Raw genomic sequence first — 24,582 nt, 5'->3', positions numbered from 1 at the left:
CATAATGCTACACCTGGTCACAGACCGGGCCGCGGGGGGAAAGGGGGGCGCTAACCCCCGAAATCCTCTCCAGGTATACATGTTATGAAACACAGGCTGGTATCTCAGTTCCATACCCCCCATAACTTTCCACCCATGAATCCAGGAAAATGTCTGCGGTGTTGTAAGCGGCGAGCTAATTGTAAGTTATCTCTGCTTAGTCTATGGTTACCTGGAGGTTATTCCGGGGATCAACGCCCCCGCGGCCCGGTCCATGACCAGGCCTCCCGATGGATCAGGGCCTGATCAACTAGGCTGTTACTGCTGGCCGCACGCAGTCCAAACTACGAGCCACAGCCCGGCTGATCCGGCACTGACTTTATCTGTCCAGCTCTCTCTTGAAGGCAGCCAGGGGTTTATTGGCAATTCCCCTAATGCTTGATGGGAGGCTGTTGAACAGTCTTGGGCCCCGGACACTTATGGTGTTTTCCCTTAGTGTACCAATGGCGCCCCTACTTTTTATTGGCGGCATTTTGCATCGCCTGCCCAGTCTTTTACTTTCGTAGGGAGTGATTTCTGTGTGCAGATTTGGGACCATTCCTTCCAAGATTTTCCAAGTGTAGATTATGATATATCTCTCCCTCCTGCGTTCCAACGAGTACAAGTCAAGTGCTTCCAAGCGTTCCCAGTAGTTAAGGTGCTTGACAGAACTTATACGTGCAGTAAAGGATCTCTGTACACTCTCTAGATCTGCGATTTCACCTGCTTTGAATGGAGATGTTAATGTACAGCAGTATTCCAACCTAGAGAGAACAAGTGATTTGAAAAGGATCATCATTGGCTTGGCATCTCTCGTTTTGAACATTCTCATTATCCATCCTATCATTTTATTTGCACGTGCGATCGTGGCACTGTTGTGATCCTTGAAAGTGAGATCCTCAGACATTACTACTCCCAGGTCCCTTACATTATTTTTCTGCTCTATTGTATGGCCAGAGTCTGTAGTATACTCTGTTCTAATTATCTCCTCCAGTTTTCCATAACGGAGTAGTTGGAATTTGTCCTCATTGAACATCATATTGTTTACAGTTGCCCACTGGAAAACTTTGTTTATATCTTCTTGGAGGTTAACCGCGTCCTCAGCAGATGACAGCCTCATGCAGATCCTAGTATCATCCGCAAAGGATGATACGGTGCTGTGATGTCTATCTCTGTCTATGTCTGATACGAGGATAAGGAATAAGATGGGGGCGAGTACTGTGCCTTGTGGAACAGGGCTCTTCACTATGGCAGCCTCCGATTTAACTCTGTTGACCACTACTCTCTGTGTTCGATTTGTTAGGAAGTTGAAGATCCATCTCCCCACTTTCTCAGTTATTCCTTTAGCACGTATTTTATGGGCTATTACACCATGATCGCATTTGTCAAATGCTTTTGCAAAGTCTGTGTATATTACATCTGCATTCTGATTTTCTTCCAGTGCATCCAAGGCCATATCATAGTGATCCAGTAGTTGTGAGAGGCAGGAACCCCCGTTTTACCCTGGATTGTGCAGATTTTGGGAATCCAGGTGATTTGCAATCCTGCTTCTTAGCACTCTTTCAAAGATTTTTATGATGTGGGACGTCAGAGCTATTGGTCTATAGTTCTTAGCTAATGCTTTGCTGCCACCTTTATGGAGTGGGGCTATATCCGTTGTTTTAAATGACTGTGGAATTCCACCCATATCCAAGCTCCTCCTCCATAGTGTACTTAGGGCACGCGAGAGGGGCTCGGAGTCTGGGCTCGGAGCTGAGTGCATGGGCATGTTGTCAATGGCTTTTTCGAAATCTATCGGAGTTAGTGTAATGGCGGAAATCTGGCATACATTTATGGAGTTTTGAGGCTCATTCGTGAAGAAATCATTTGGGTCGTCGATCCTCAGACCGATTAGTGGTTCACTAAACACAGAGTCGTACTGGGATTTCAATATTTCACTCATTTCCTTGTTGTCATCTGTGTAAGTCCCATCCTGTCTGAGTAAGGGCCCGATACTAGATGTGGCATTTACCTTGTTTTTGGCATATGAAAAGAAATATTTTGAATTTCTTTCAATTTCACTAATAGCTTTAAGCTCCTCCTGTCTCTCCTGGTTCCTGTAAGAGTCATTTAACTTAAGTTCGATAGTTCCCACTTCCCTGGTCAGCGCCTCCTTTCGTGTATCAGATATTCTAGCACTCCTGAGGAGCTCAGTGACTCTTCGTCGTCTTCTGTAGAGGGAGCGTCTTTCTCTCTCCTGGATAAAAAAATATAAAAAATTATAAATATATCTGTAATAAACAAAACGGAACTCCAATTTAAATCATTCTAAAAAGAAATGTATAGGTAGATGTAAGGTGAATCGAACATACTTGAAGACGATTCTGGGAGTCACCACCCCCAAAGCCAGATCCCAAACCAGCCCTCCTGGTTGACCTGATCCACCAGGCTGTTGATGCTAGTCGTATGTAGGCACGTCCAGTTACCTTTTGAAAATAGCTGTCTGACAACTTCCCATGTACCTTTGATATACCTTCGAAGAATTTCGAGAGTATATCTACTCTCTGAGCCCGGCCATGGGCCAGGCTCGTCTGGTGCTCGCCTGGTCAACCAGGCTGTTGCTGCTGGAGTCCCATGCCCCACATATCCATCACAGCCTGGTTGATCTGGCACTTGGTGAAGATACTTGTCTAGTTTCCTCTTGAAGGCTTCAACACTTGTTCCAGCAGTGTTTCTGATATCTTCTGGTAAGATGTTGAAAAGTCTGGGACCCCGGATGTTGATACAGTGTTCCCTTATTGTCCCCACCGCACCCCTGCTCCTCACTGGGTTTATTTTACACTTCCTCCCATATCTCTCACTCCAGTATGTTGTTATGGCAGTGTGCAGATTTGGGACCAATCCCTCTAGTACCTTCCAGGTATATATTATCATGTACCTCTCTCTCCTCCGCTCCAATGAGTACATGTTCAAGACGTGCAGGCGTTCCCAGTAGTTCAGGTGCTTTACTGGCTCAATGTGAGCCGTAAACGATCTCTGTATTTGTTCCAGCTCCGATATTTCTCCTGCCCTGAACGGGGCCGTCAGCACTGAGCAATATTCTAAGTGAGGGAGCACTAGCGATTTGAGGAGTGTCACCATCGGCATTATTTCCCTTGTTGTGAAAGTTCTCAATACCCACCCAGTCATCTTCCTGGCTGTCGTGATCTTTGCCTTGTTATGGTCTTTAAAAGAAAGGTCCGCTGACATAATTATTCCTAGGTCTTTCACGTGTTCCTTACGTTCTATTTGGTGACCCTCTTGAGTTTTGTATATAGTGCTCCTTTTGAGTTCTTCATTCTTTCCATACCTAAGCAGCTGGAACCTATCACCATTAAACGTCATGTTGTTTTCCACTGCCCACTGGAAAACCCTGTTTATGTCTTCCTGTACTTTTTCAGTGTCCTCTACCGTACTGACTTTCATGCTTATTTTAGTGTCATCTGCAAATGTTACAAAAGTGTGCCGGGTGTTTTTGTCTATGTCTGCTTTGAGGATGAGGGACAGCAGAGGTGCCAGGACAGTGCCTTGGGGCACTGAGCTTTTGACCTCGCTGATGCTGGATCTTGCCCTGTTCACTACTACTTTTTGTGTTCTGTGTGTTAGGAAACCGAAAATCCATCTGCCTACTTTCCCCGTAATGCCCATGGCCTTCATTTTGTGCGCTATCACTCCATGATCGCATTTGTCAAACGCCTTTGCAAAATCTGTGTAAATCACATCTGCGTTTTGGTCGTCTTCCAGTGCCTCCGTAATTCTGTCATAATGGTTCAGCAGCTGTGACAGACATGATCGTCCTGCTCTAAAACCATGCTGGTTCTGGTTATGTTGGTTGTGCTGCTCAATGAAATTTGTAACCTGCCGTCTCATCACTCTTTCGAAGATTTTTATGATGTGAGAGGTTAAGGCTACTGGTCTGTAATTTTTAGCTAGTGCTCTACTACCTCCCTTGTGCAAAGGAGTTATGTCTGCACTCTTTAAGGCCTCCGGTATTTCACCTAGATCTAAGCTCTTTCTCCAAAGAATACTGAGGGCTCGTGATAGTGGTACTTTGCACTTCTTTATAAATAGAGCATTCCATGAATCTGGTCCAAATGCTGAGTGAGTGGGCATGTTGTCCATTTCCTTTTCGAAATCTATGGGATTTGTACTAATGTCTGTTAGTTGGTCTGTGCGGCCTTCTTCTGGAGTGAAAAATATTTCTGCATTTTCTACCTTGCTGTCATTTAGTGGGTTACTGAACACTGACTCATACTGTTCTTTTAGGATTTCACTCATTTCCTGTTCATCGTCAGTATACGAGTCTCCTCTCAGTAGTGGTCCAATTCTACAGGTAGTTCTTAGCTTGGATTTCTCGTAGGAATAGAAATATTTTGGGTTTCTTGCAATATCATGTATGGCCTTTTGTTCCCTTTGTACTTCTTCTGTGAGGTATGACATCCTAAGTTTTTGCTCTAATTTAGTGATCTCTCTGCTAAGTCTATCTTTCCTCTGTTGTAGCATATTTGTGGGGATAAGGAGGGTGATAAGTCCTACTAATTTTACATCGGTTATCACTTACTATGGTCACTAGTTTTCATTAGAGATATTTTCCACCGACTGCCGAGCCTCTTGCTCATTTAGGTGTGTAAATTTGGGACAAATCTTTCCAAAAATTTCCAGGTGTGAATTATATCTTTCTCGCCTACATTCTAGGGAGTACTGTTCGAGGGACGTTAGATGTTCCCCAAAATTTGGGGACTTGATTGAATTTATACGGGCAATGAAGAGTCACTGTACATTTACAGTTCTGTGATTTCACCAGCCTTAAAATAGACTAAGTGTGCAGCATTATTCCAGTTTAAAAAAACACAAACGACTTTAGGAGCATCATCACTGGCTTGGTATCTTTTAATTTTCTGGGCTCTAGTTACCCAGTCTACGAATTTCCCTGCATATATAACAGCAACACTGCTGTGAGCATTGAACGGAAGACATTATTACTCCTAAGTCTCTCTCACTCTTCCGCTCTCCTGACTGGTTCCGAGTGTTTTATTTTCCGTTCTAGCTTTTCATTCTTTCTACAGTGGAGTACCAGAAATTTGTCCTTATTGAACATCATACAGATTTATATGGCACACTGGAACACCTGGTTAATAACAGCCTGGAGAATCAATTTATCATCAATAGATTCCACTCTCATGCAGTTTCCAGTAATGTCTGCAAAACAATAATACAATGCTATTGTTTTGTCTCCGTATATGTTGTACATGAGAACGAGAACGAGAACTGTACCTCGAGGAACAGTTTTCCACTGTGGCAATCTCTAATTTAATTTTATTGATTTCCCTGATTTTCAAACTCAGTCTCTTTTTATTTTACTAATTCTTCCCTCTCCTCCTTATCCCCTTATCTTATGTCTTCTTGAAACAATTTATTAAGATGTTCCCGGGATAGTAACAGTAGTGAGCGAATGCATCATTACGTCTTATTTTCACCTTGCCCCAGTGCAAGGTGAAAATAAAACGTAATGTTCCAGTGCAAATTGAAAAGGTAAAGTAAACATATACCTTAACGCAAGCAAAATAATACGTTGTAGCACAACACCTGCTCCATCACCAGCACCTGCTCCGCTACACCTGCAACATCTGGTGGTAGTGGTGGTGGTGTTGTGGCTGGTGGTGTTGTGGCTTCTGGTTGGTGGTGGTATTGGATGTGGTGAAGCAGGACACGACATACCGTGAGTTAGTAAATTACTACCAAGGCCACTTCAACTTGTGGTTAATTCTCGAGCACGGCGGTTCTTGTTAGTTGCTCCCCAACACGCGAACAGTCTCCCCAACACACTAGGAGTCTCCCTAACACACTAGGAGTCTCCCCAACACACCAGGAGTCTCCCCAACACACGCCACACCACCTATATCACACTAATGTAAACTCCCTCTCGCTCTTTTTAAACTCTAAGCTAAATTGTTACCCTGAGTTTTTTCAAGCATTTTACGAAAAAAAAAATTCCACTGAAATTAAGATATTTTTCATTAAAAGCATTACAGTAAATGTACTTTATGCTGGGAATTTTTAAATGAACTTCTCAATCAGGAACACACATCAGTGTAACAAGAGAATGATGAGTGTCAATGTGTCATGTTTCTAGCTACTCTTATGTACTTATCACCTGTGGTAAATTAATTTTTGTTCACCATACACAGTTATAAAATTGGGTATAATCGAGCCATGGAATAGCACTCAGCAAATTCCAGCCATCATCTCCCCACCATATTATCACTACTATCAGTACACCAACACGCTTAGTTAATATCATCCCCCATCATAATACTATCTACCGTTACGCCGATATCTTAAAACTATCATCCATAGCGACCATCAACAGCCATACACTTTTACACCAACTACTACTGCACACTAGCTGCACCATCACCAACACACCAGCCACCGCCACCACTCACAGACGACTATCACACAAAATCCATCACACACCAGCCACTACACATTAATAACCACTACCACACACCAGTAAGTAGCACTACACACCAGCCACTACCACCACAACCACGCAACAACTATCACCCCCTCCCCTCACCACCACCACTCATCCTGTGAACTGCGTCCCACTACAAACAGTGCGACATTTACAAGGGTACTGGAATATAAATGCGAGTGGAGAGGATCTAGCCAGGCGTCGCAGTCACCCAAATTATGTAGTGGGTGAGGTGTAGTTTGACAGGGGAAGATGTGGTGGCATTAAAAGGTGATGCGTGGGGGAATGACAGAGCAACATGTGCTAGTGACAAAGTTAGATGTGGTGACGTGACAGGCCAGATGTGCTAGAAAGACAAGAAAAGGCGAGACGTGTCATATTTCAAGGTATGTCATGACAGGGCCAGATATAATGGTGTAATACGAGGTGATGCAGGGGTGTAGCAATAATAACATAAGCTTATAAAACTTTCCATTTAGACAAAATGTATGGTGGATTTCAAACCAACATCTCAAAAGGAATTGATTAGAGGCGCCAGTCTCTTCCGCGACACTGTCAAACACCTTCCTGAAGTTCAAGAACATGTAGTCCACCCTCCCTCTCCCCCCTCTCTCTCCTCACTTCTCTTACCTTCTCAAAGAACTTGAGCAGGAGTCTCACTGTTGTGTTAAAAAATTCACTACACACAAGGCTTTACAAAGCGCCTAACAATTCTCCCGGGAGAAAAGTTACATCAACATTCACGAGTTTTTCCTCCAAACTGGATTCCACTTGTCAATGTTACCGATCTTGCTGCACGCTGACTACATTCCTGTCGACTATACGAAGGTTCCCACTCAGCCTCACAAATCGCAAACCTCATCCGAACTTGTTCAACATCAGACTTAACATTAAAGATTACCGCAGAACATGTAGGAGTCATGTATAATCTAGGAAATATGATAATCGCATTTGATCTGAGGAAAGGGAGGGTAGAACTAATTCTCTGATCAAGAGCTCTTCACCAGCTGCAAGGCACCCTTATCGGGGAGGGTGAATATGAAGGAAGGTGGAGTACAAGCGTTCACTTCCTCAAACTATCTGACCTCTCATCTCCCTCAGGTAAGGATTCATTTTGTTTCTCTTATTCACTGGTTCCTCAGTGCTAACAAATTTCCTTTATACGGGATATAACAGAGCATCCAGCTAATAAATTCCCCTCATACAAGACATCATAGAGTATCTGCACAACACAAAACACTCCATCTCCTAAATCCCATATTGCAAACAATATTGAAGAAAGTACACGGGTACCAGATTTAATTTTACTGGGACAATATTTCGTTCTGTGTAGAGATTGGTCAAGTTATACAAGGACTAACCTAAAGCTCTACGCTGCTAGTGCAGCGGATCTTCACGTCTCTCTGTTGATAATGAAAGATGTTACTTGACAGGGGAAGGTATTTTAAGTAGCTGGTATGGTGATGCGACACCAAAACATTAGGTGTGGCTCAATACATAGATATGTGGCTTGATACAGTAGTTGTGTTACTTGATGCATTACGTGTATGGCTTGATACGCTGGGTGCGTCATTTGATATTCTACGTGCGTGGTTTAATACACTGAATGTGTGGCTTCATACAGTAGATGCGTAGCGTACAGAATCCTAAAAGTATGTGACTAGTCTCCACATCTGCACACTGATGTGTGGAGCGCCCCACAGCTGTACACCACAGATGTATGAAGCTTCCCACAGCTGAACATTGCAGGTGTGTGGAGCGCCCCACAGCTGCACGTGTGGCCCGCCCCACAAAAGTGGCTCAAGATCAGGCAGGAGGTGGAACGCCAGGACAAGCCAGAAAAACTCTTCCTCGCTACATTACCTTTGATCCAAAAAAGATAATTAGCTTCGTGTTGTTGTTAAATAATTTGTTGGTTAATTCTGAGCTAACGGAGGATGGCGAGCACATATTTATCTGACACGAGAGACGCTAATGTGAGTTGAGGAGCCAAGGGTGGAGTCCACCTGACACTACCACAATAGTCCCCAGGCTGATAACATACTCCACTCCTCGTACCACACTCACACTAAAACATAAAACTACACACACACACACACACACATACACATACACACAGTGAAAAAGAATTAAATGCCAAGCGATTTCTTGATTGAGGGATCATGAAGGCGGTTGGAATGCAATTAATTTTTTTACTGTACATAAACTGCGCATTAAGATATATTTTTTGTGATCTTACTGCGTGTATATAATATATATATATATATATATATATATATATATATATATATATATATATATATATATATATATATATATATAAACTACTGTCAGTGAATAAAGAGAAGAATGGACAGTGACCCGAAACATAATTCTTGGATATGTGAACTCGACGACTCTCAAGAGGAAGGAAAATACCATGAACCCTTCCAGGGTTGTGGGATGAGATAATAGGGTTACGGTTGGTTCTCCTAGTACAGCCACGTCACAGAAGTAGCGGTGTGCAAAATCATCCTATTGTAAGCTCCGTGGTCCTTGCATACAACAGGCCTAAAACTGTCCTATATCTGCGTTGTTGTAATCTTAGTTCAACACTTTACCCAGATTTACTAAAATAAAATTGCTTCATTTTTTTTACACGGAATCTTAATGACATAACCATCAGCATTTTGAGGGGATGGAATTCTCAGCAGTTTTTTATGGCATTAAAATATTTAAATGCAACTTTGAATTTTAAATTCTTACGCAGAGAAGGAATTTCAAGGAAGTTTACACTAAATGGTAAAACAACATTAATAACAAAAAAAGGCACAATACCGTGACTGGAACGATACACAAATAACCCGCACATAAAAGAGAAGCTTACGACGACGTTTCCGGTCCAACTTTGTGATTTTGTAAATGGTCCAAGTCGGACCGAAACGTCGTCGTAAGCTTCTCTCTTTTATGTGCGGGTTATTTGTGTAGAACAACATTGCTTGAGTTTTCTTGTTCTTTTTAAGTCTAAAAGGGCTTCTAGCAATGTTTTTTTCAATACTTGTCAATAAATGCTTTTTGTTATATTTTAGACCGTAACCTATTTCGTGTATCTTTATTATTTCTTCGTGTACAAACTCTTAAGTATACCAGTACACGGAGCTGTAAGAACACGGAGGAGAACACAGAACATCTAACTCCGTCGTGATGTGACAATAAATGCACATAAGAACAGATATTATCTGGCTTTCTGTATACTTAAAATTTAAATTACTTGTTCCTTTGAAAAGCTCAATCTTGGTTTTCTCTCTAATTTGCATTTAAATTTTCGGTACATTTTTAAAATAAGAGCTCTTTTGTACAAACAGTAAATCTTATGCATGAGGCTAGACTATAAAGGAATGCATCAACATCGCAAGGTCTTTTGTTTATTTAACCTTGTACTAGGCCGATATTAAAAATATTGGCAGAACAAACCTGGAAGTCTTCAAAAAGCTGGATTTCTAACTCCACCAGGTGCCAGATCAACCTCGGCTGCGATGGACATGTAGGCCAGCTGGTAGTCAACAGCAAAAGCCTAGTTGACCAGGCAATTCAACGAGAAAAGCCTGGACCCAGGTCGAGCTGCGGGAGCAGGAAAATTCTCGATCCTAACCACAGGTATATCACAGGTACACACTACATTTACATGTTTATATTATCGCTCGAGACTTGTGCAATTTTAATGGAATGCTTGTACGCGACAGCTCTGTGCTAGTCTGACCCAATTTGAAACTGCCACAGCCTAGGCAATGAATCTGTATACACACCGGGACGAGAAGCCAAGTAAATATCTAATTGATAAAGTTTCTACAGTTCACAAGTTTTTAAAAGGCCAAATTTGTATTCAGTGTTTCAATCGTCGGGTAAATATAGGCAGTAGAGCCCGGGCTGACCCACCTCCCATCACTCACGTCTCGACAGCCCCTACTATCATATACCTACAATTACTGGAATTAACTATCCCCACAAACTTCCTGCCACTCACTGCAACTCATGCATGATAAAGGCACATTTGTGGCAGGTAAATAACAAGTAAGGGGAGAAGAGAAGCGCAGGAGCCACCGCAAATAAAATGCAGTTAGAATAAAGAGTGAGGAACGAGAGCTTGTTGTTCTGCCAACAAACTGGTAGCCCGCGACTGTGCAACAAAGAAACTTCTGATCCATTGCCACCATCACTCACACCAAATGACAGGGTGCGAGGCCAACAATACAGGAGGCATCAAACAATACAAACAAAGCCATCCGTTCCGGCCAGCCAGAATAATTTGGTGGTGGAGGTGAGCGCGTGTCACAACACTGCAGCTGCCGCTCTACCACAATCTCTCTCTCATTATTATCAACATATGATACCTGGTAATCTCGGGAGCATCTCTAGCAACCATCCATTACTTGCCTGGATAACTCGCCGCACATCAATAATCTCTGCTAATAAGTTAATCTGAGCTCACTTATAACCTGGCGCTGTGGGGGGCTCCAGCCAGTCACGCCCTCACTCCTCAATTTCAACCTCACTCACTTATATTTCATGAAAATAATAATAATACAGTAGAAGTTATAAAAAATAGCATTATTCTCTTAATGTACAATGTACAAATGCATTATATATAAAGTATATGAAAATGAAAAAGATTTATGTCAATATTACAAACTAGCTGACCATCCCTCAGTAACCAACACCGAACTTTCCGAGTCTCTCTCTCGTGTGACTGCAAGAGTTGGCAAGTTATAAGATTACTATGGTAACATGAACTAGATAAATTTATAAAGTCTCATTTCTATATTCAAGTAGATAAATAGCTGTGAAGGCTTGTGTGAGTCTATACTTATTTACCATGATGTGAATATTTAATGAAATGAATGAAAAAGCGTTAGGTGACTAACAGGTCTCCTGTGAATAGTCAAGTCAGTCAGGTTAACTTGACCATCCTCAGTACGCAAGTTTGACGGTGATCTGCAATGGTTTGAAGCGCCTTACCAAGGAAGTGGGTCATGAAAAACCTTAGACACTTTTACGTAAATTTAGTTATTTCTTAGTATGCCTGAAGCATTTTGTTTTTCAATGAAGATATTTAGCACCGTATACCGTTCCTTACGATTCCGTCAGGGGTTATTTTATTGTAGATTTGGAATCAGTCCAGGTGCAAATTATAAAACAACTTCCGTCTGCGTCTTTCCAATAATTTAAGCGTTTGAATTAATGAAAGCAGTGAAAATTCTCTATACAGTCTCCAAATACACACTTGCAACTAGGAAGTATTTCTAAGTAGAGAGCAGTCATCAGGTCAGCCATGATGTCTTATCTGGCTCGACTTTCGAGTTCTCTTCCACTCTAGCAGCCCGACCTGAGGCAAGGCTTTCTAAATGACTACTTGTTCATCCAGATTATTGCTGCCAACGGCCCTCAGTCCTACACAGCGATCATAGCCTGGGTGATCTGACACATGTTGAGGACGGGGTGACACCATGCATGTGACATACCTGCCACAGGTGTGTCTCCAACACTTCTTCATTCAGAGCACAGTTGTGGTTCACATCCAGTCTCTAAGACATTTACTACTGGAGGGAAGTATGTTCAACGATAAGCAAGGTGGTTAAAAGCCTCATTAACATCATTCTTCACTCTTTAACTCTAGCCATCTCAGGAAAATTGGCAATTTAACCTACAGAAGCCACTGCGAGTTTGTAAACAGTTTCCGAAGTGAAGTATTGAACTAGTAGGGCCCTGCATTTGGCACTTGAGAGATTTAAAAAAAAATAGATAAAGCAGTAAATTCATCCTGCAAACCTGACATTCTAGTTGTGATAATAAAGTAAGGTAACTGCAGCAATAAAATTAGTTTATTCACTCAGCTGCTTCAAGTATTGAACGTCCAGAACAGCAAGAGATAAACACACGACAAAACTCATCTTCAACTTCATGATATCTCCCACGACTCAGAGAAATTAATATTTATGTCCAGTATATCATATCCTAGTTTAAAAGAACACCTGAGCAAACACCAGCATTTGGACCTTGATCACGATCTCAAAGCCGAAACATGTTTTCATAAATATACCCTAGTGTTTGCTCCACGTGTCCTTTTAAACCACTATTGGGTATCAGTTACCATGGTTTATACCAAACTGATGATAACCCGCTCCTCGTATACAAATCTTAATATCGTTCTGCTAAATCCTATCTGACGCGACTGCAAGCACAAATTATCTTCATGATCCCGCGTTCATGTGATATAAATTAACAATCAGCAGTAATTTAATATGAAAGACAATTGGGAGGTCAGAGAGCGGCGGCAATTAAGGTGTGTGACAGGTAAATAATGACTTCCTTTTATCTTCTGAGAGGTGTAATTACCCACGTCCACTACCACTTGTGCTTACACTTACTTCCCCCTGTTGCCCACCTAACATACCCAACACTACCCATCACCTACCATTATTAGCCTCTCCTTCTCTACCCCTACCATTCCTCCCCCCTTTTCCCTATTCTTCCTTTCTAACGTATATACGCACACGAGAGAGAGAGAGAGAGAGAGAGAGAGAGAGAGAGAGATAGCTATCAGAAGCGTCACCAATGGCATTTTTTTTTCCTTGCTGAGAATTCCCATCATCCACCCTATCACATTTGCCTTGTGTTCTCTTAAAAACTCGGTAGGTTGGTAAGGTTCGTCAGGAAACAGGACAAGTGTTTCCTTAAAACTAAATGACAGGTCATTATTATACCGAAGTCTCTTGTTCCTCTCCTTCTGTGAGATGGTCCACCTGTGTTTTGTATCCAGCGCTGCTCCTTCCAGTTCTTCACTCCTTCCATATCTGAGCAGCTGGAATCTGTCACCACAGAACAACACAAGCAGGACATGTGCAATACTTCGTGATACCTATGTGATACACATATGTCTTACTCATCCACTTGTCGATACTGTATTCCATATATGATTGAACATCTCATCAGCGCCAGCTCGCCAAGTGGTTTACGCACTGAGCTGAAGTTTAAAGACTCACTTACCATGGGTTCAAATCCCACCCGTTCCGTGGCTTAATTGAACATCATGTTATACCTTTACCTCTGATGAGTTTCGAAAGTTTTTCTACTCTCAAGAGCCCGGCCATGGGCCAGGCTCGTCTGGTGGTAACCTGGATGCCCGCTGCCCTACATATCCATCACAGCCTGGTTGATCTGACACCTGGTGAAGATACGTGTCCAGCCTCCTTGTAAAGACTTCTACACTTGTTTCAGCAGTGTTTCTAATATCTTCTGGTAAGACGTTGAATAATCTGGGGTCACGGATGTTGATACAGTGTTTCCTTATTGTGCTCACAGCACCCCTACTTTTCACTGCGATTATTGTGCACTCCATCAAACATAAATCCAGCAACACTCAACATTCCTTTCCAACATAAATCCTGCTACACTCAACATTCCTCCCCATCAAACATAAATCCAACAACACTCAACATTCCTCCCCATCAAACATAAATCCAACAACACTCAACATTCCTCTCCATCAAACAAATCCAGCAACACTCAACATTCCTCCCCATCAAACAAATCTTGCTACACTCAACATTCTTCTCCATCAAACATAAATCCTGCTACACTCAACATTCTTCTCCATCAAACATAAATCCTGCTACACTCAACATTCTCCACCACAAACTGCCTATCAGTGCCACAATATATCAACATGTTAATAAACAACAAAATGCCTTTTGTGATGAATGGTTTGAAAAACCGACAAGTTGAAGATTGAGACACTTATGCAGCATATGGAAATCTTTATTCAGGAAACGTTTCGCCACACAGTGGCTTCATCAGTCCAATACAAAGAGGAAGGCGTAAGGAGAGGAGGAGAATGAGGTAATCAGTCCCTCAACCTGGAGTCGATGTGTTCAGTCCATCAATCTTGTAGAATGTACAGCATAGGGCCGTAGACGTGGCTTATATACTGTAGTGAGGTGACGTAAAGCAGATGGAGGCGGGGTCATAGTGGTACCATCCACTAGTCGAAGTAGGTCTTCGTCCAAAGGTTGAACAAGTGATGAAGAATTCTTTGTAACAAGATCCCATGATGCTGCAGTGTCCGACAGTTGTGATGAATGGTTTGAAAAACCATTATCATGGAACCTTATCATGGACTGATGAAGCCACTGTGTGGCGAAACGTTTCCTGAATAAAGATTTCCATATGCTGCATAAGTGTCTCAATCTTCAAAATGCCTTTTATATCTTATTACAACGTTTCGCCCAGTAGGGACATCAATTATCACACTGACAAATATTTCAAATACCATAAACCGCAATCTGTGTATCTTATTAACCCACCACACAGAAGACATAACACACGGCTCTATGATTCACTGTTAGCCTCACACTGCAACACTAATCTTGATCGATAATTAATTACCATCCCGGATAAGGTTTATCAGTAACATGGGTAAAGCAAGAGTCGAGCACCAAGAACAGGTGTTGAACGGCCCGGGTCCAGGCAATTAGCCAGGCAGGATAGTGTCATACAACACCACAAGCTGATTTATAGCGATGTGATAACAACACAACCCGGGGAAGGTAGACGCAGGCAGGCAGGGTGAAGGGGCCAAGGATGACAAGGGAAGAACGTGAGGGAGGAAAGGTTATGAGAGAGAGAGAGAGAGAGAGAGAGAGAGAGAGAGAGAGAGAGACAGACAGAGACAGAGAGACAGAGACAGACAGAGAGACAGAGAGACAGAGAGAGAGACAGAGAGACAGAGACAGAGACAGAGAGAGACAGAGAGAGACAGAGAGAGACAGAGAGAGAGAGAGAGAGAGAGGAGGATGTTGATTCTTAGTTCATGGCATAAGCTAGCTAGCTTCTACCATCTAGAGGCCTCTCATACTACTGAAACTGCCATAAAAAATGCTTTGAGCCACATCATACCTACTCTTGAAACTATGTACCGAGAATGGTTTGAACCTTATCATACCTACTCTTGAAGCTGTGTACCGAGAATGCATGGAACCTTATCATGCCTACTCTTGAAACTGTATATAAAATCTACCTCCACCACACCCCTCATCCAACTCATTCTTTGATTTTCTTTGCTCCTGTGTGTCCTCAACCTACACCTTTATCTCCTTGTTTCTAGTCCTCGCATTTCAAAGAGTCTAGGCTCTATCTTTCCTTCAGTTCATCTTGGTATGTTGAACAAACTATGTCTCCTGTGCATCTCATCGCCACGGTTATCAGGACTCTAAAACCTTTCTTTGCAGGACATTCTACTCGCCTCTGTGATATAGGCTAATGGGAAACTTTTGGGGCAGTTCGATTTAATAATAAAAGCAATAATAATAATAAAATTCGTGCAGGCTAGATAGGCAAATTATAAGCAGTCTCTCACAAACGGAAGCTAAAAGTCACTGGGAAATATATAAACTTCTATTAACACATTGATCTGTAGATTTCAAGGTTGTGTGGGAGTGGATACACAAGGGACACACCACTGTGGAGTAGGCACACACAAGGGACACACCAGTGTGGAGTAGGCACACACAAGGGACACACCAGTGTGGAGTAGGCACACACAAGGGACACACCAGCGTGGAGTAGGCACACACAAGGGACACACCAGTGTGGAGTAGGCACATACAAGGGACACACCAGTGTGGAGTAGGCACACACAAGGGACACACCAGTGTGGAGTAGGCACACACAAGGGACACACCAGTGTGGAGTAGGCACACACAAGGGACACACCAGTGTGGAGTAGGCACACACAAGGGACACACCAGTGTGGAGTTACCTGGAGGTTATTCCGGGGATCAACGCCCCCGCGGCCCGGTCCATGACCAGGCCTCCCGATGGATCAGGGCCTGATCAACTAGGCTGTTACTGCTGGCCGCACGCAGTCCAACGTACGAGCCACAGCCCGGCTGATCCGGCACTGACTTTAGGTATCTGTCCAGCTCTCTCTTGAAGGCAGCCAGGGGTTTATTGGCAATTCCCCTAATGCTTGATGGGAGGCTGTTGAAAAGTTTTGGGCCCCGAACACTTATGGTGTTTTCTCTTAGTGTACCAATGGCGCCCCTACTTTTTATTGGGGGCATTTTGCATCGCCTGCCCAGTCTTTTACTTTCGTAGGGAGTGATTTCTGTGTGCAGATTTGGGACCATTACTTCCAAGATTTTCCAAGTGTAGATTATGATATATCTCTCCCTCCTGCGTTCCAACGAGTACAAGTCAAGTGCTTCCAAGCGTTCCCAGTAGTTAAGGTGCTTGACAGAACTTATACGTGCAGTAAAGGATCTCTGTACACTCTCCAGATCTGCGATTTCACCTGCTTTGAATGGAGATGTTAATGTACAGCAGTATTCCAGCCTAGAGAGAACAAGTGATTTGAAAAGGATCATCATGGGCTTGGCATCTCTCGTTTTGAAAGTTCTCATTATCCATCCTATCATTTTCTTTGCACGTGCGATCGTGGCACTGTTGTGATCCTTGAAAGTGAGATCCTCAGACATTACTACTCCCAGGTCCCTTACATTATTTTTCCGCTCTATTGTATGGCCGGTGTCAGTAGTATACTCTGTTCTAGTAGGCACACACAAGGGACACACCAGTGTGGAGTAGGCACATACAAGGGACACACCAGTGTGGAGTAGGCACACACAAGGGACACACCAGTGTGGAGTAGGCACACACAAGGGACATACCAGTGTGAAGTAGGCACACACAAGAGAGGCGCCAGTGTGGGAGTAAACACTAAGGAACACAACCGTGTGGTAGTGGATACACACAAGGGACACAACAGTATGGTAGAGGATACACACAAGGGATACAAGTGTGGTAGTGGATACGCACAAGGGACACAACAGTGTGGTAGTGGATACACACAAGGGACACAACAGTGTGGTAGAGGATACACACAAGTGACAAAACAGTGTAGTAGATACACACAAGGGATACAACAGTACCGTGTCTCATAACAGGTGTTATGGCTTGGTCATAACAGGTGAGCCTCACAATGCGCGTGCCTCTTAATCTACTGACTGTATTATACAACACTATATTATACAACAAGCTTGCTGAGAAAAATGCAGCGAGTAGTTTCCATTATTTATGAGAGCAATTTCCTGTTTTTCTTGATATCCATTGTTTTGTGCACGGCATATGATGTCCAAATTGCAAAATAACTACAGAATTTAATTCAAAATATCGAACAAAAATTCCATTTCGTAAAGAAAATGCTTAAAACTTAAAAAAAAAAAAGTGAAAATATTACAAGACATGAAGATATTTGAAGAATATGTCTTATGAATGTCAATAATGAACAGCCACACTGAGAGACACATGATAAAAAAAAATGATAATTTGTACACGTTTGCCTGATTTATTGCAGCTGCAGGAGCCAAACAACGATAATTCAATGTTGCAAATGCACTGTATTTCTACTCATGACAACCCCCAACCACCACCATATATATATATATATATATATATATATATATATATATATATATATATATATATATATATATATATATATATATATATATATATATATATATATATATATATATTATATATATATATATATATATATATATATATATATATATATATATATATATATATATATATATATATATATATATTATATATATATATTTGTTTTTACGAGGGTGGAGCCTCCGGCCCTGAGCCCGCCTTTCAAAATGCTTCAACCAGCATCACTGATTTCTCACCTCTTCACGCTCTTCAAATGTGTAAGTGCGCTAACACTTGTTGCATCAACCACGTGTGTTGGTGTTGCTGCTGCTGCTGCTGCTAGTCAACACTTGTTGCATCAACCACGTGTGTTGCTGCTGCTAGTCAACACTTTTTGCATCAACCACGTGTGTTGCTGCTGCTAGTCAACACTTGTTGCATCAACCACATGTGTTGCTGCTGCTAGTCAACACTTGTTGCATCAACCACGTGTGTTGCTGCTGCAACACTTGTTGCATCAACCACGTGTGTTGCTCCTGCTCGTCAACACTTGTTGCATCAATCACGTATGTTATTGCTACCCAACACTTGCTGCATCAATCACGTGTGCTCCTACGCACACCTGTGATTGTTTTTGAGAGTGCTTCTGTCCCAGCCTTGTTACTGCTAGCAGTTCGCAGCCGGACACAGTCTACTAATGCTAAAATACATTCATATATGAATAAAAACCTCAAATGACATTCCCGCTGTTACTGATAATTGGGTAACTTGCGTAAAGATTAAAAAAAATGAATTAACTCTAAGTCTCACCTGCTTAACTCCCATTAGTCCATGATGGTGGTGGTGCAGGTGGTGGTGGTGCAGGTGGTGGTGGATGTGGTGCCTTACACTAATTCATGCTGCCTTCCTTTACGTCTCTATCATTTATGCACAAATTTCGCATTTATTTACATTTTCTTTAGATGCAAGTCACTTAGAAAACTGGTGTGCGTCAGCGAACACTTGTAACGTTAAAGTTTGTCGCCGCAAAACTATGAATTTTTCACATAAAAATCACTTATTGGAAAAGTAAACACGAGTTTAACATGAGTAGAAACAGTATACGAAATTAACATGTACCTGAAGGACGTTTCCGGGGGTTAATGCCCCCGCGGCCCGGTCCCAGACCAGACCTCCCGGTGGAGATAATCCTGACAGCTTCAAGCATGTCAGAGACAGCACGTCAGACGTCACACTTGTTAAAAGTTCACTTTAAGATGAACACGATGCAACATTGAACATCATAATGAGCTATAACCAAATGCAACACAACCCACTGCAACGCTAATTAACTACTAGGTCAGATCAACCAGGCTGTTACTACTGGCCGCACGCAATTCAACGCACGAACTACAGCCCATCTGGTCCGGAATTCACTTTATGAACTTATTCAATGAGAAGAAACACAATTAGAAACACAATGACTTCAGCATATTCACGTACAAAAAAAAAAGGAGTTAGGAAGGTAGTTTCAAGTGTGCAAGTTGATGAAGTGTTTCTGTGCTGTGATGACGTGTAGTTGTGTCTGTGCTGTGATGACGTAGTTGTGTCTGTGCTGTGATGACGTGTAGTTGTGTCTGTGCTGTGATGACGTAGTTGTGTCTGTGCTGTGATGACGTGTAGTTGTGTCTGTGCTGTGATGACGTGTAGTTGTGTCTGTGCTGTGATGACGTGTAGTTGTGTCTGTGCTGTGATGACGTGTAGTTGTGTCTGTGCTGTGATGACGTGTAGTTGTGTGTATGCTGTGATGACGTGTAGTTGTGTCTGTGCTGTGATGACGTGTAGTTGTGGCTGTGCTGTGATGACGTGTAGTTGTGTCTGTGCTGTGATGACGTGTAGTTGTGTCTGTGCTGTGATGACGTGTAGTTGTGTGTATGCTGTGATGACGTGTAGTTGTGTCTGTGCTGTGATGACGTGTAGTTGTGTCTGTGCTGTGATGACGTGTAGTTGTGTCTGTGCTGTGATGACGTGTAGTTGTGTCTGTGCTGTGATGACGTGTAGTTGTGTCTGTGCTATGACGTGTAGTTGTGTCTGTGCTGTGATGACGTGTAGTTGTGTCTGTGCTGTGATGACGTGTAGTTGTGTCTGTGCTGTGATGAGGTGTAGTTGTGTGTATGCTGTGATGACGTGTAGTTGTGTCTGTGCTGTGATGACGTGTAGTTGTGCTGTGATGACGTGTAGTTGTGTCTGTGCTGTGATGACGTCTAGTTGTGCTGTGATGACGTGTAGTTGTGTCTGTGCTGTGATGACGTGTAGTTGTGTGTATGCTGTGATGACGTGTAGTTGTGTCTGTGCTGTGATGACGTGTAGTTGTGTCTGTGCTGTGATGACGTGTAGTTGTGTCTGTGCTGTGATGACGTGTAGTTGTGTCTGTGCTGTGATGACGTGTAGTTGTGTGTATGCTGTGATGACGTGTAGTTGTGTCTGTGCTGTGATGACGTGTAGTTGTGTCTGTGCTGTGATGACGTGTAGTTGTGTCTGTGCTGTGATGACGTGTAGTTGTGTCTGTGTTGTGATGACGTGTAGTTGTGTCTGTGCTGTGATGACGTGTAGTTGTGTCTGTGCTGTGATGACGTGTAGTTGTGTCTGTGCTATGACGTGTAGTTGTGTCTGTGCTGTGATAACGTGTAGTTGTGTCTGTGCTGTGATGACGTGTAGTTGTGTATGTGCTGTGATGACGTGTAGTTGTGTGTATGCTGTGATGACGTGTAGTTGTGTCTGTGCTGTGATGACGTGTAGTTGTGCTGTGATGACGTGTAGTTGTGTCTGTGCTGTGATGACGTGTAGTTGTGCTGTGATGACGTGTAGTTGTGTCTGTGCTGTGATGACGTGTAGTTGTGTGTATGCTGTGATGACGTGTAGTCTGTGCTGTGATGACGTAGTTGTGCTGTGATGACGTGTAGTTGTGTCTGTGCTGTGATGACGTGTAGTTGTGCTGTGATGACGTGTAGTTGTGTCTGTGCTGTGATGACGTGTAGTTGTGCTGTGATGACGTGTAGTTGTGTCTGTGCTGTGATGACGTGTAGTTGTGTGTATGCTGTGATGACGTGTAGTTGTGTCTGTGCTGTGATGACGTGTAGTTGTGCTGTGATGACGTGTAGTTGTGTCTGTGCTGTGATGACGTGTAGTTGTGTCTGTGCTGTGATGACGTGTAGTTGTGTCTGTGCTGTGATGACGTGTAGTTGTGTCTGTGCTGTGATGACGTGTAGTTGTGTCTGTGCTGTGATGACGTGTAGTTGTGTCTGTGCTGTGATGACGTGTAGTTGTGTCTGTGCTGTGATGACGTGTAGTTGTGTCTGTGCTGTGATGACGTGTAGTTGTGTCTGTGCTGTGATGACGTGTAGTTGTGCTGTGATGACGTGTAGTTGTGTCTGTGCTGTGATGACGTGTAGTTGTGCTGTGATGACGTGTAGTTGTGTCTGTGCTGTGATGACGTGTAGTTGTGCTGTGATGACGTGTAGTTGTGTCTGTGCTGTGATGACGTGTAGTTGTGTCTGTGCTGTGATGACGTGTAGTTGTGTCTGTGCTGTGATGACATGTAGTTGTGTCTGTGCTGTGATGACATGTAGTTGTGTCTGTGCTGTGATGACGTGTAGTTGTGTGTATGCTGTGATGACTTGTAGTTGTGTCTGTGCTGTGATGACGTGTAGTTGTGCTGTGATGACGTGTAGTTGTGTCTGTGCTGTGATGACGTGTAGTTGTGCTGTGATGACGTGTAGTTGTGTCTGTGCTGTGATGACGTGTAGTTGTGTCTGTGCTGTGATGACATGTAGTTGTGTGTATGCTGTGATGACGTGTAGTTGTGTCTGTGCTGTGATGACGTAGTTGTGTCTGTGCTGTGATGACGTGTAGTTGTGTGTATGCTGTGATGACGTGTAGTTGTGTCTGTGCTGTGATGACGTAGTTGTGTCTGTGCTGTGATGACGTGTAGTTGTGTCTGTGCTGTGATGACGTGTAGTTGTGTCTGTGCTGTGATGACGTGTAGTTGTGTGTATGCTGTGATGACATGAAGTGTGTGTTCTGTGATGACGTGCAGTTGTGTCTGTGCTGTGATGACGTGTAGTTGTGTCTGTGCTGTGATGACGTGTAGTTGTCTGTGCTGTGATGACGTGTAGTTGTGTCTGTGCTGTGATGACGTGTAGTTGTCTGTGCTGTGATGACGTGTAGCTGTGTCTGTGCTGTGATGACGTGTAGTTGTGTGTATGCTGTGATGACATGAAGTGTGTGTTCTGTGATGACGTGTAGTTGTGTGTATGCTGTGATGACATGAAGTGTGTGTTCTGTGATGACGTGTAGTTGTGTCTGTGCTATGATGACGTGTAGTTGTGTTTGTGCTGTGATGACGTGTAGCTGTGTCTGTGCTGTGATGACGTGTAGCTGTGTCTGTGCTGTGATGACGTAGTTGTGTGTATGCTGTGATGACATGAAGTGTGTGTTCTGTGATGACGTGTAGTTGTGTCTGTGCTGTGATGACTTACAACGTGCTGCACCTACTCTACTAAACGGTAATAACACGATTTCTGTTGTGATACACGGCTTAGAAAACCAACAAGTTGAAGAATAAGACACTCGTGCAACATTTGGAAGCCTTTATTGAGGAAACGTTTCGCCACACAGTGGCTTCATCAGTCCAATACGAGGAAGAACGGTAGAAAAGGAGGAGGGGTTTGAGGTAATCAGTTCCTCAGCCTGGAGTCCATGGGACAGGAGGAGAGTACGTACCTCCCTGGATGGTTGCTGGTTAACATGACGGGAAGGCAGTACCTCCCTGGATGGTTGCTATCTACTAACATGACAGGAGGGCAGTACCTCTCTGGATGATTATCTCTACACTGGTCAGATTACCCTGTAGAGACATCAGTCAACACACTTGTCACACTCAAACCTGGATCAAGTCATCAAGCAAGATCCCTAGCCTGGGATCACGCCACGGAGGTGATGCCCCCGAGATCAACAACAAGAAGGCAGGTTAGCGGGTTTGACGCCAGGAGCATTTAATATATATATATATATATATATATATATATATATATATATATATATATATATATATATATATATATATATATATATATATATATTATATATATATATATTAAATATAAATATGTTAAACAGTGGTAATAACTCGGAAACGACGTTATTACCAGTAGCTAAGCACATTTAATCATACAGCCAGCAAACCACGTAGCTAGAGGGAGCACCTGACACCAGTGACCTACACCTGTGCTGCCTCGTTACCACTTCCACTTCCAGCATTACCTCTACCACTACTTCTCCACTTCTTTCTTCATCTCTTTTACCCGTCCTTGTCCCCCACTTCTATATATACTGGCTTCCTCACCTTTGTGTGTTAGTGTGAGTTGTTAATGGTCCAAATCGGACCGAAACGTCGTCGTAAGCTTCTCTCTCCTAAGTGCGGGTTATTTGTGTGTTGTTCCAGTCACGGTATAGTACCTTTTTGTTCTTTATTATATTTATGCATCAGCTCAAAATAACACTCCACTCATGTTTTCCTCCTAACCCATTCTTCAGCCTGCAATCATAGACTCAAGACGCATAAATATATACAAGTACAGAAAGGATAATAAGACCAGGAACCGCCATAACTGTGAAATGGCACACAACACAAGGAACATAAAAGAAGACATAAAAACGTGTGGAGGCATCTCAAAGGGCATACGAGGCTTGAGAGGCTGTTTACACCTCAATAACCATGAAAGCCCAGGTTCACACAGACTAGATTACCAACAACTTGTATTAAACTCGTAATGTTTCCCGTCACCAGCATGTAAGCGAGGCAGTGCTGTATGTACACGTGTACACACAGACACACTATATGAAAGGCCAAAAACTGTGAAATGACATTTACAAACAAAATTATGTACACACACAAGGAAAAATAAAAGTCGAATGTTAAGGATCACTTGATAAAGTTGATGGTGGGAGGGAGAATGACAGAGAAGTATGCGAAGAGTTTAAAAGTTTCGAAGAGGTCTTTACAGGAGAAAATAGAGAGCTATCGAAGATACAGTAATCAGAGCAGATCAACAAGTGATATGAAGCATCAACACACCTTTGTTGAGATTGCTTAAGAAGGTTGATGTAAAAAAAAGAGCAACGGGACCGAGATTGGACTGAATCCTGTGCGTCACTGTTTGTGGATGTAAAACCTATGAGAATAATAATAACAGGAGAAGGCAATGACAAGCTTCACTGTGATCTCAACAAACTGCAACAAGTGGCTTCTCCAGTTCGACCCAAAGAAATGTAAGGTCATACGATCTGGAGAACTTATATAAGGGCAGATCTTTACACCTTTGATATACCTCTGAAGAGTTGCGAGAGCTTTCATATTCTTGCAGCCCGGCTTGGACCAGGCTTGTCTGGTTCTTGCCTGATCAACCAGACTGTCTCTGCCCGCTGATCAGCTGGCCCACACAGCCATCACAGCCTGGGTGATCTGGTACCTGGCGGTGGTATATGTCCAATTTCCTCTTGAAACCCTGTATACTTGTTCCAGCAGCGTTTCTGATTTTTGCGGTAGTGTT

The 24,582-nt window shown here is 42.9% G+C and overlaps 1 protein-coding gene across 6 annotated transcripts in view; it reads right to left on the bottom strand.

Moving 5' to 3' along the window:
- Positions 1 to 24,582, bottom strand: part of tay (tay bridge) — a 152,429-nt gene that overhangs the window by 113,352 nt on the left and 14,495 nt on the right. For 5 of the 6 annotated variants that reach the window (XM_070102113.1, XM_070102116.1, XM_070102117.1 and 2 more), the window contains exon 2: positions 18,803 to 19,048. The exons of the other annotated variant lie outside the window; for it this stretch is intronic. In XM_070102113.1, the coding sequence (XP_069958214.1) occupies positions 18,803 to 18,817 (15 nt within the window). In that variant the 5' untranslated portion in view covers positions 18,818 to 19,048. The remainder of the gene's footprint in view (positions 1 to 18,802; positions 19,049 to 24,582) is intronic. 6 annotated transcript variants of the gene reach the window in all.

This window comes from Cherax quadricarinatus, chromosome 80, assembly GCF_038502225.1.
Source record: "Cherax quadricarinatus isolate ZL_2023a chromosome 80, ASM3850222v1, whole genome shotgun sequence".
Classification (NCBI taxonomy): domain Eukaryota; kingdom Metazoa; phylum Arthropoda; class Malacostraca; order Decapoda; family Parastacidae; genus Cherax; species Cherax quadricarinatus.
This window is presented reverse-complemented; position numbering and strand designations above follow the sequence as displayed.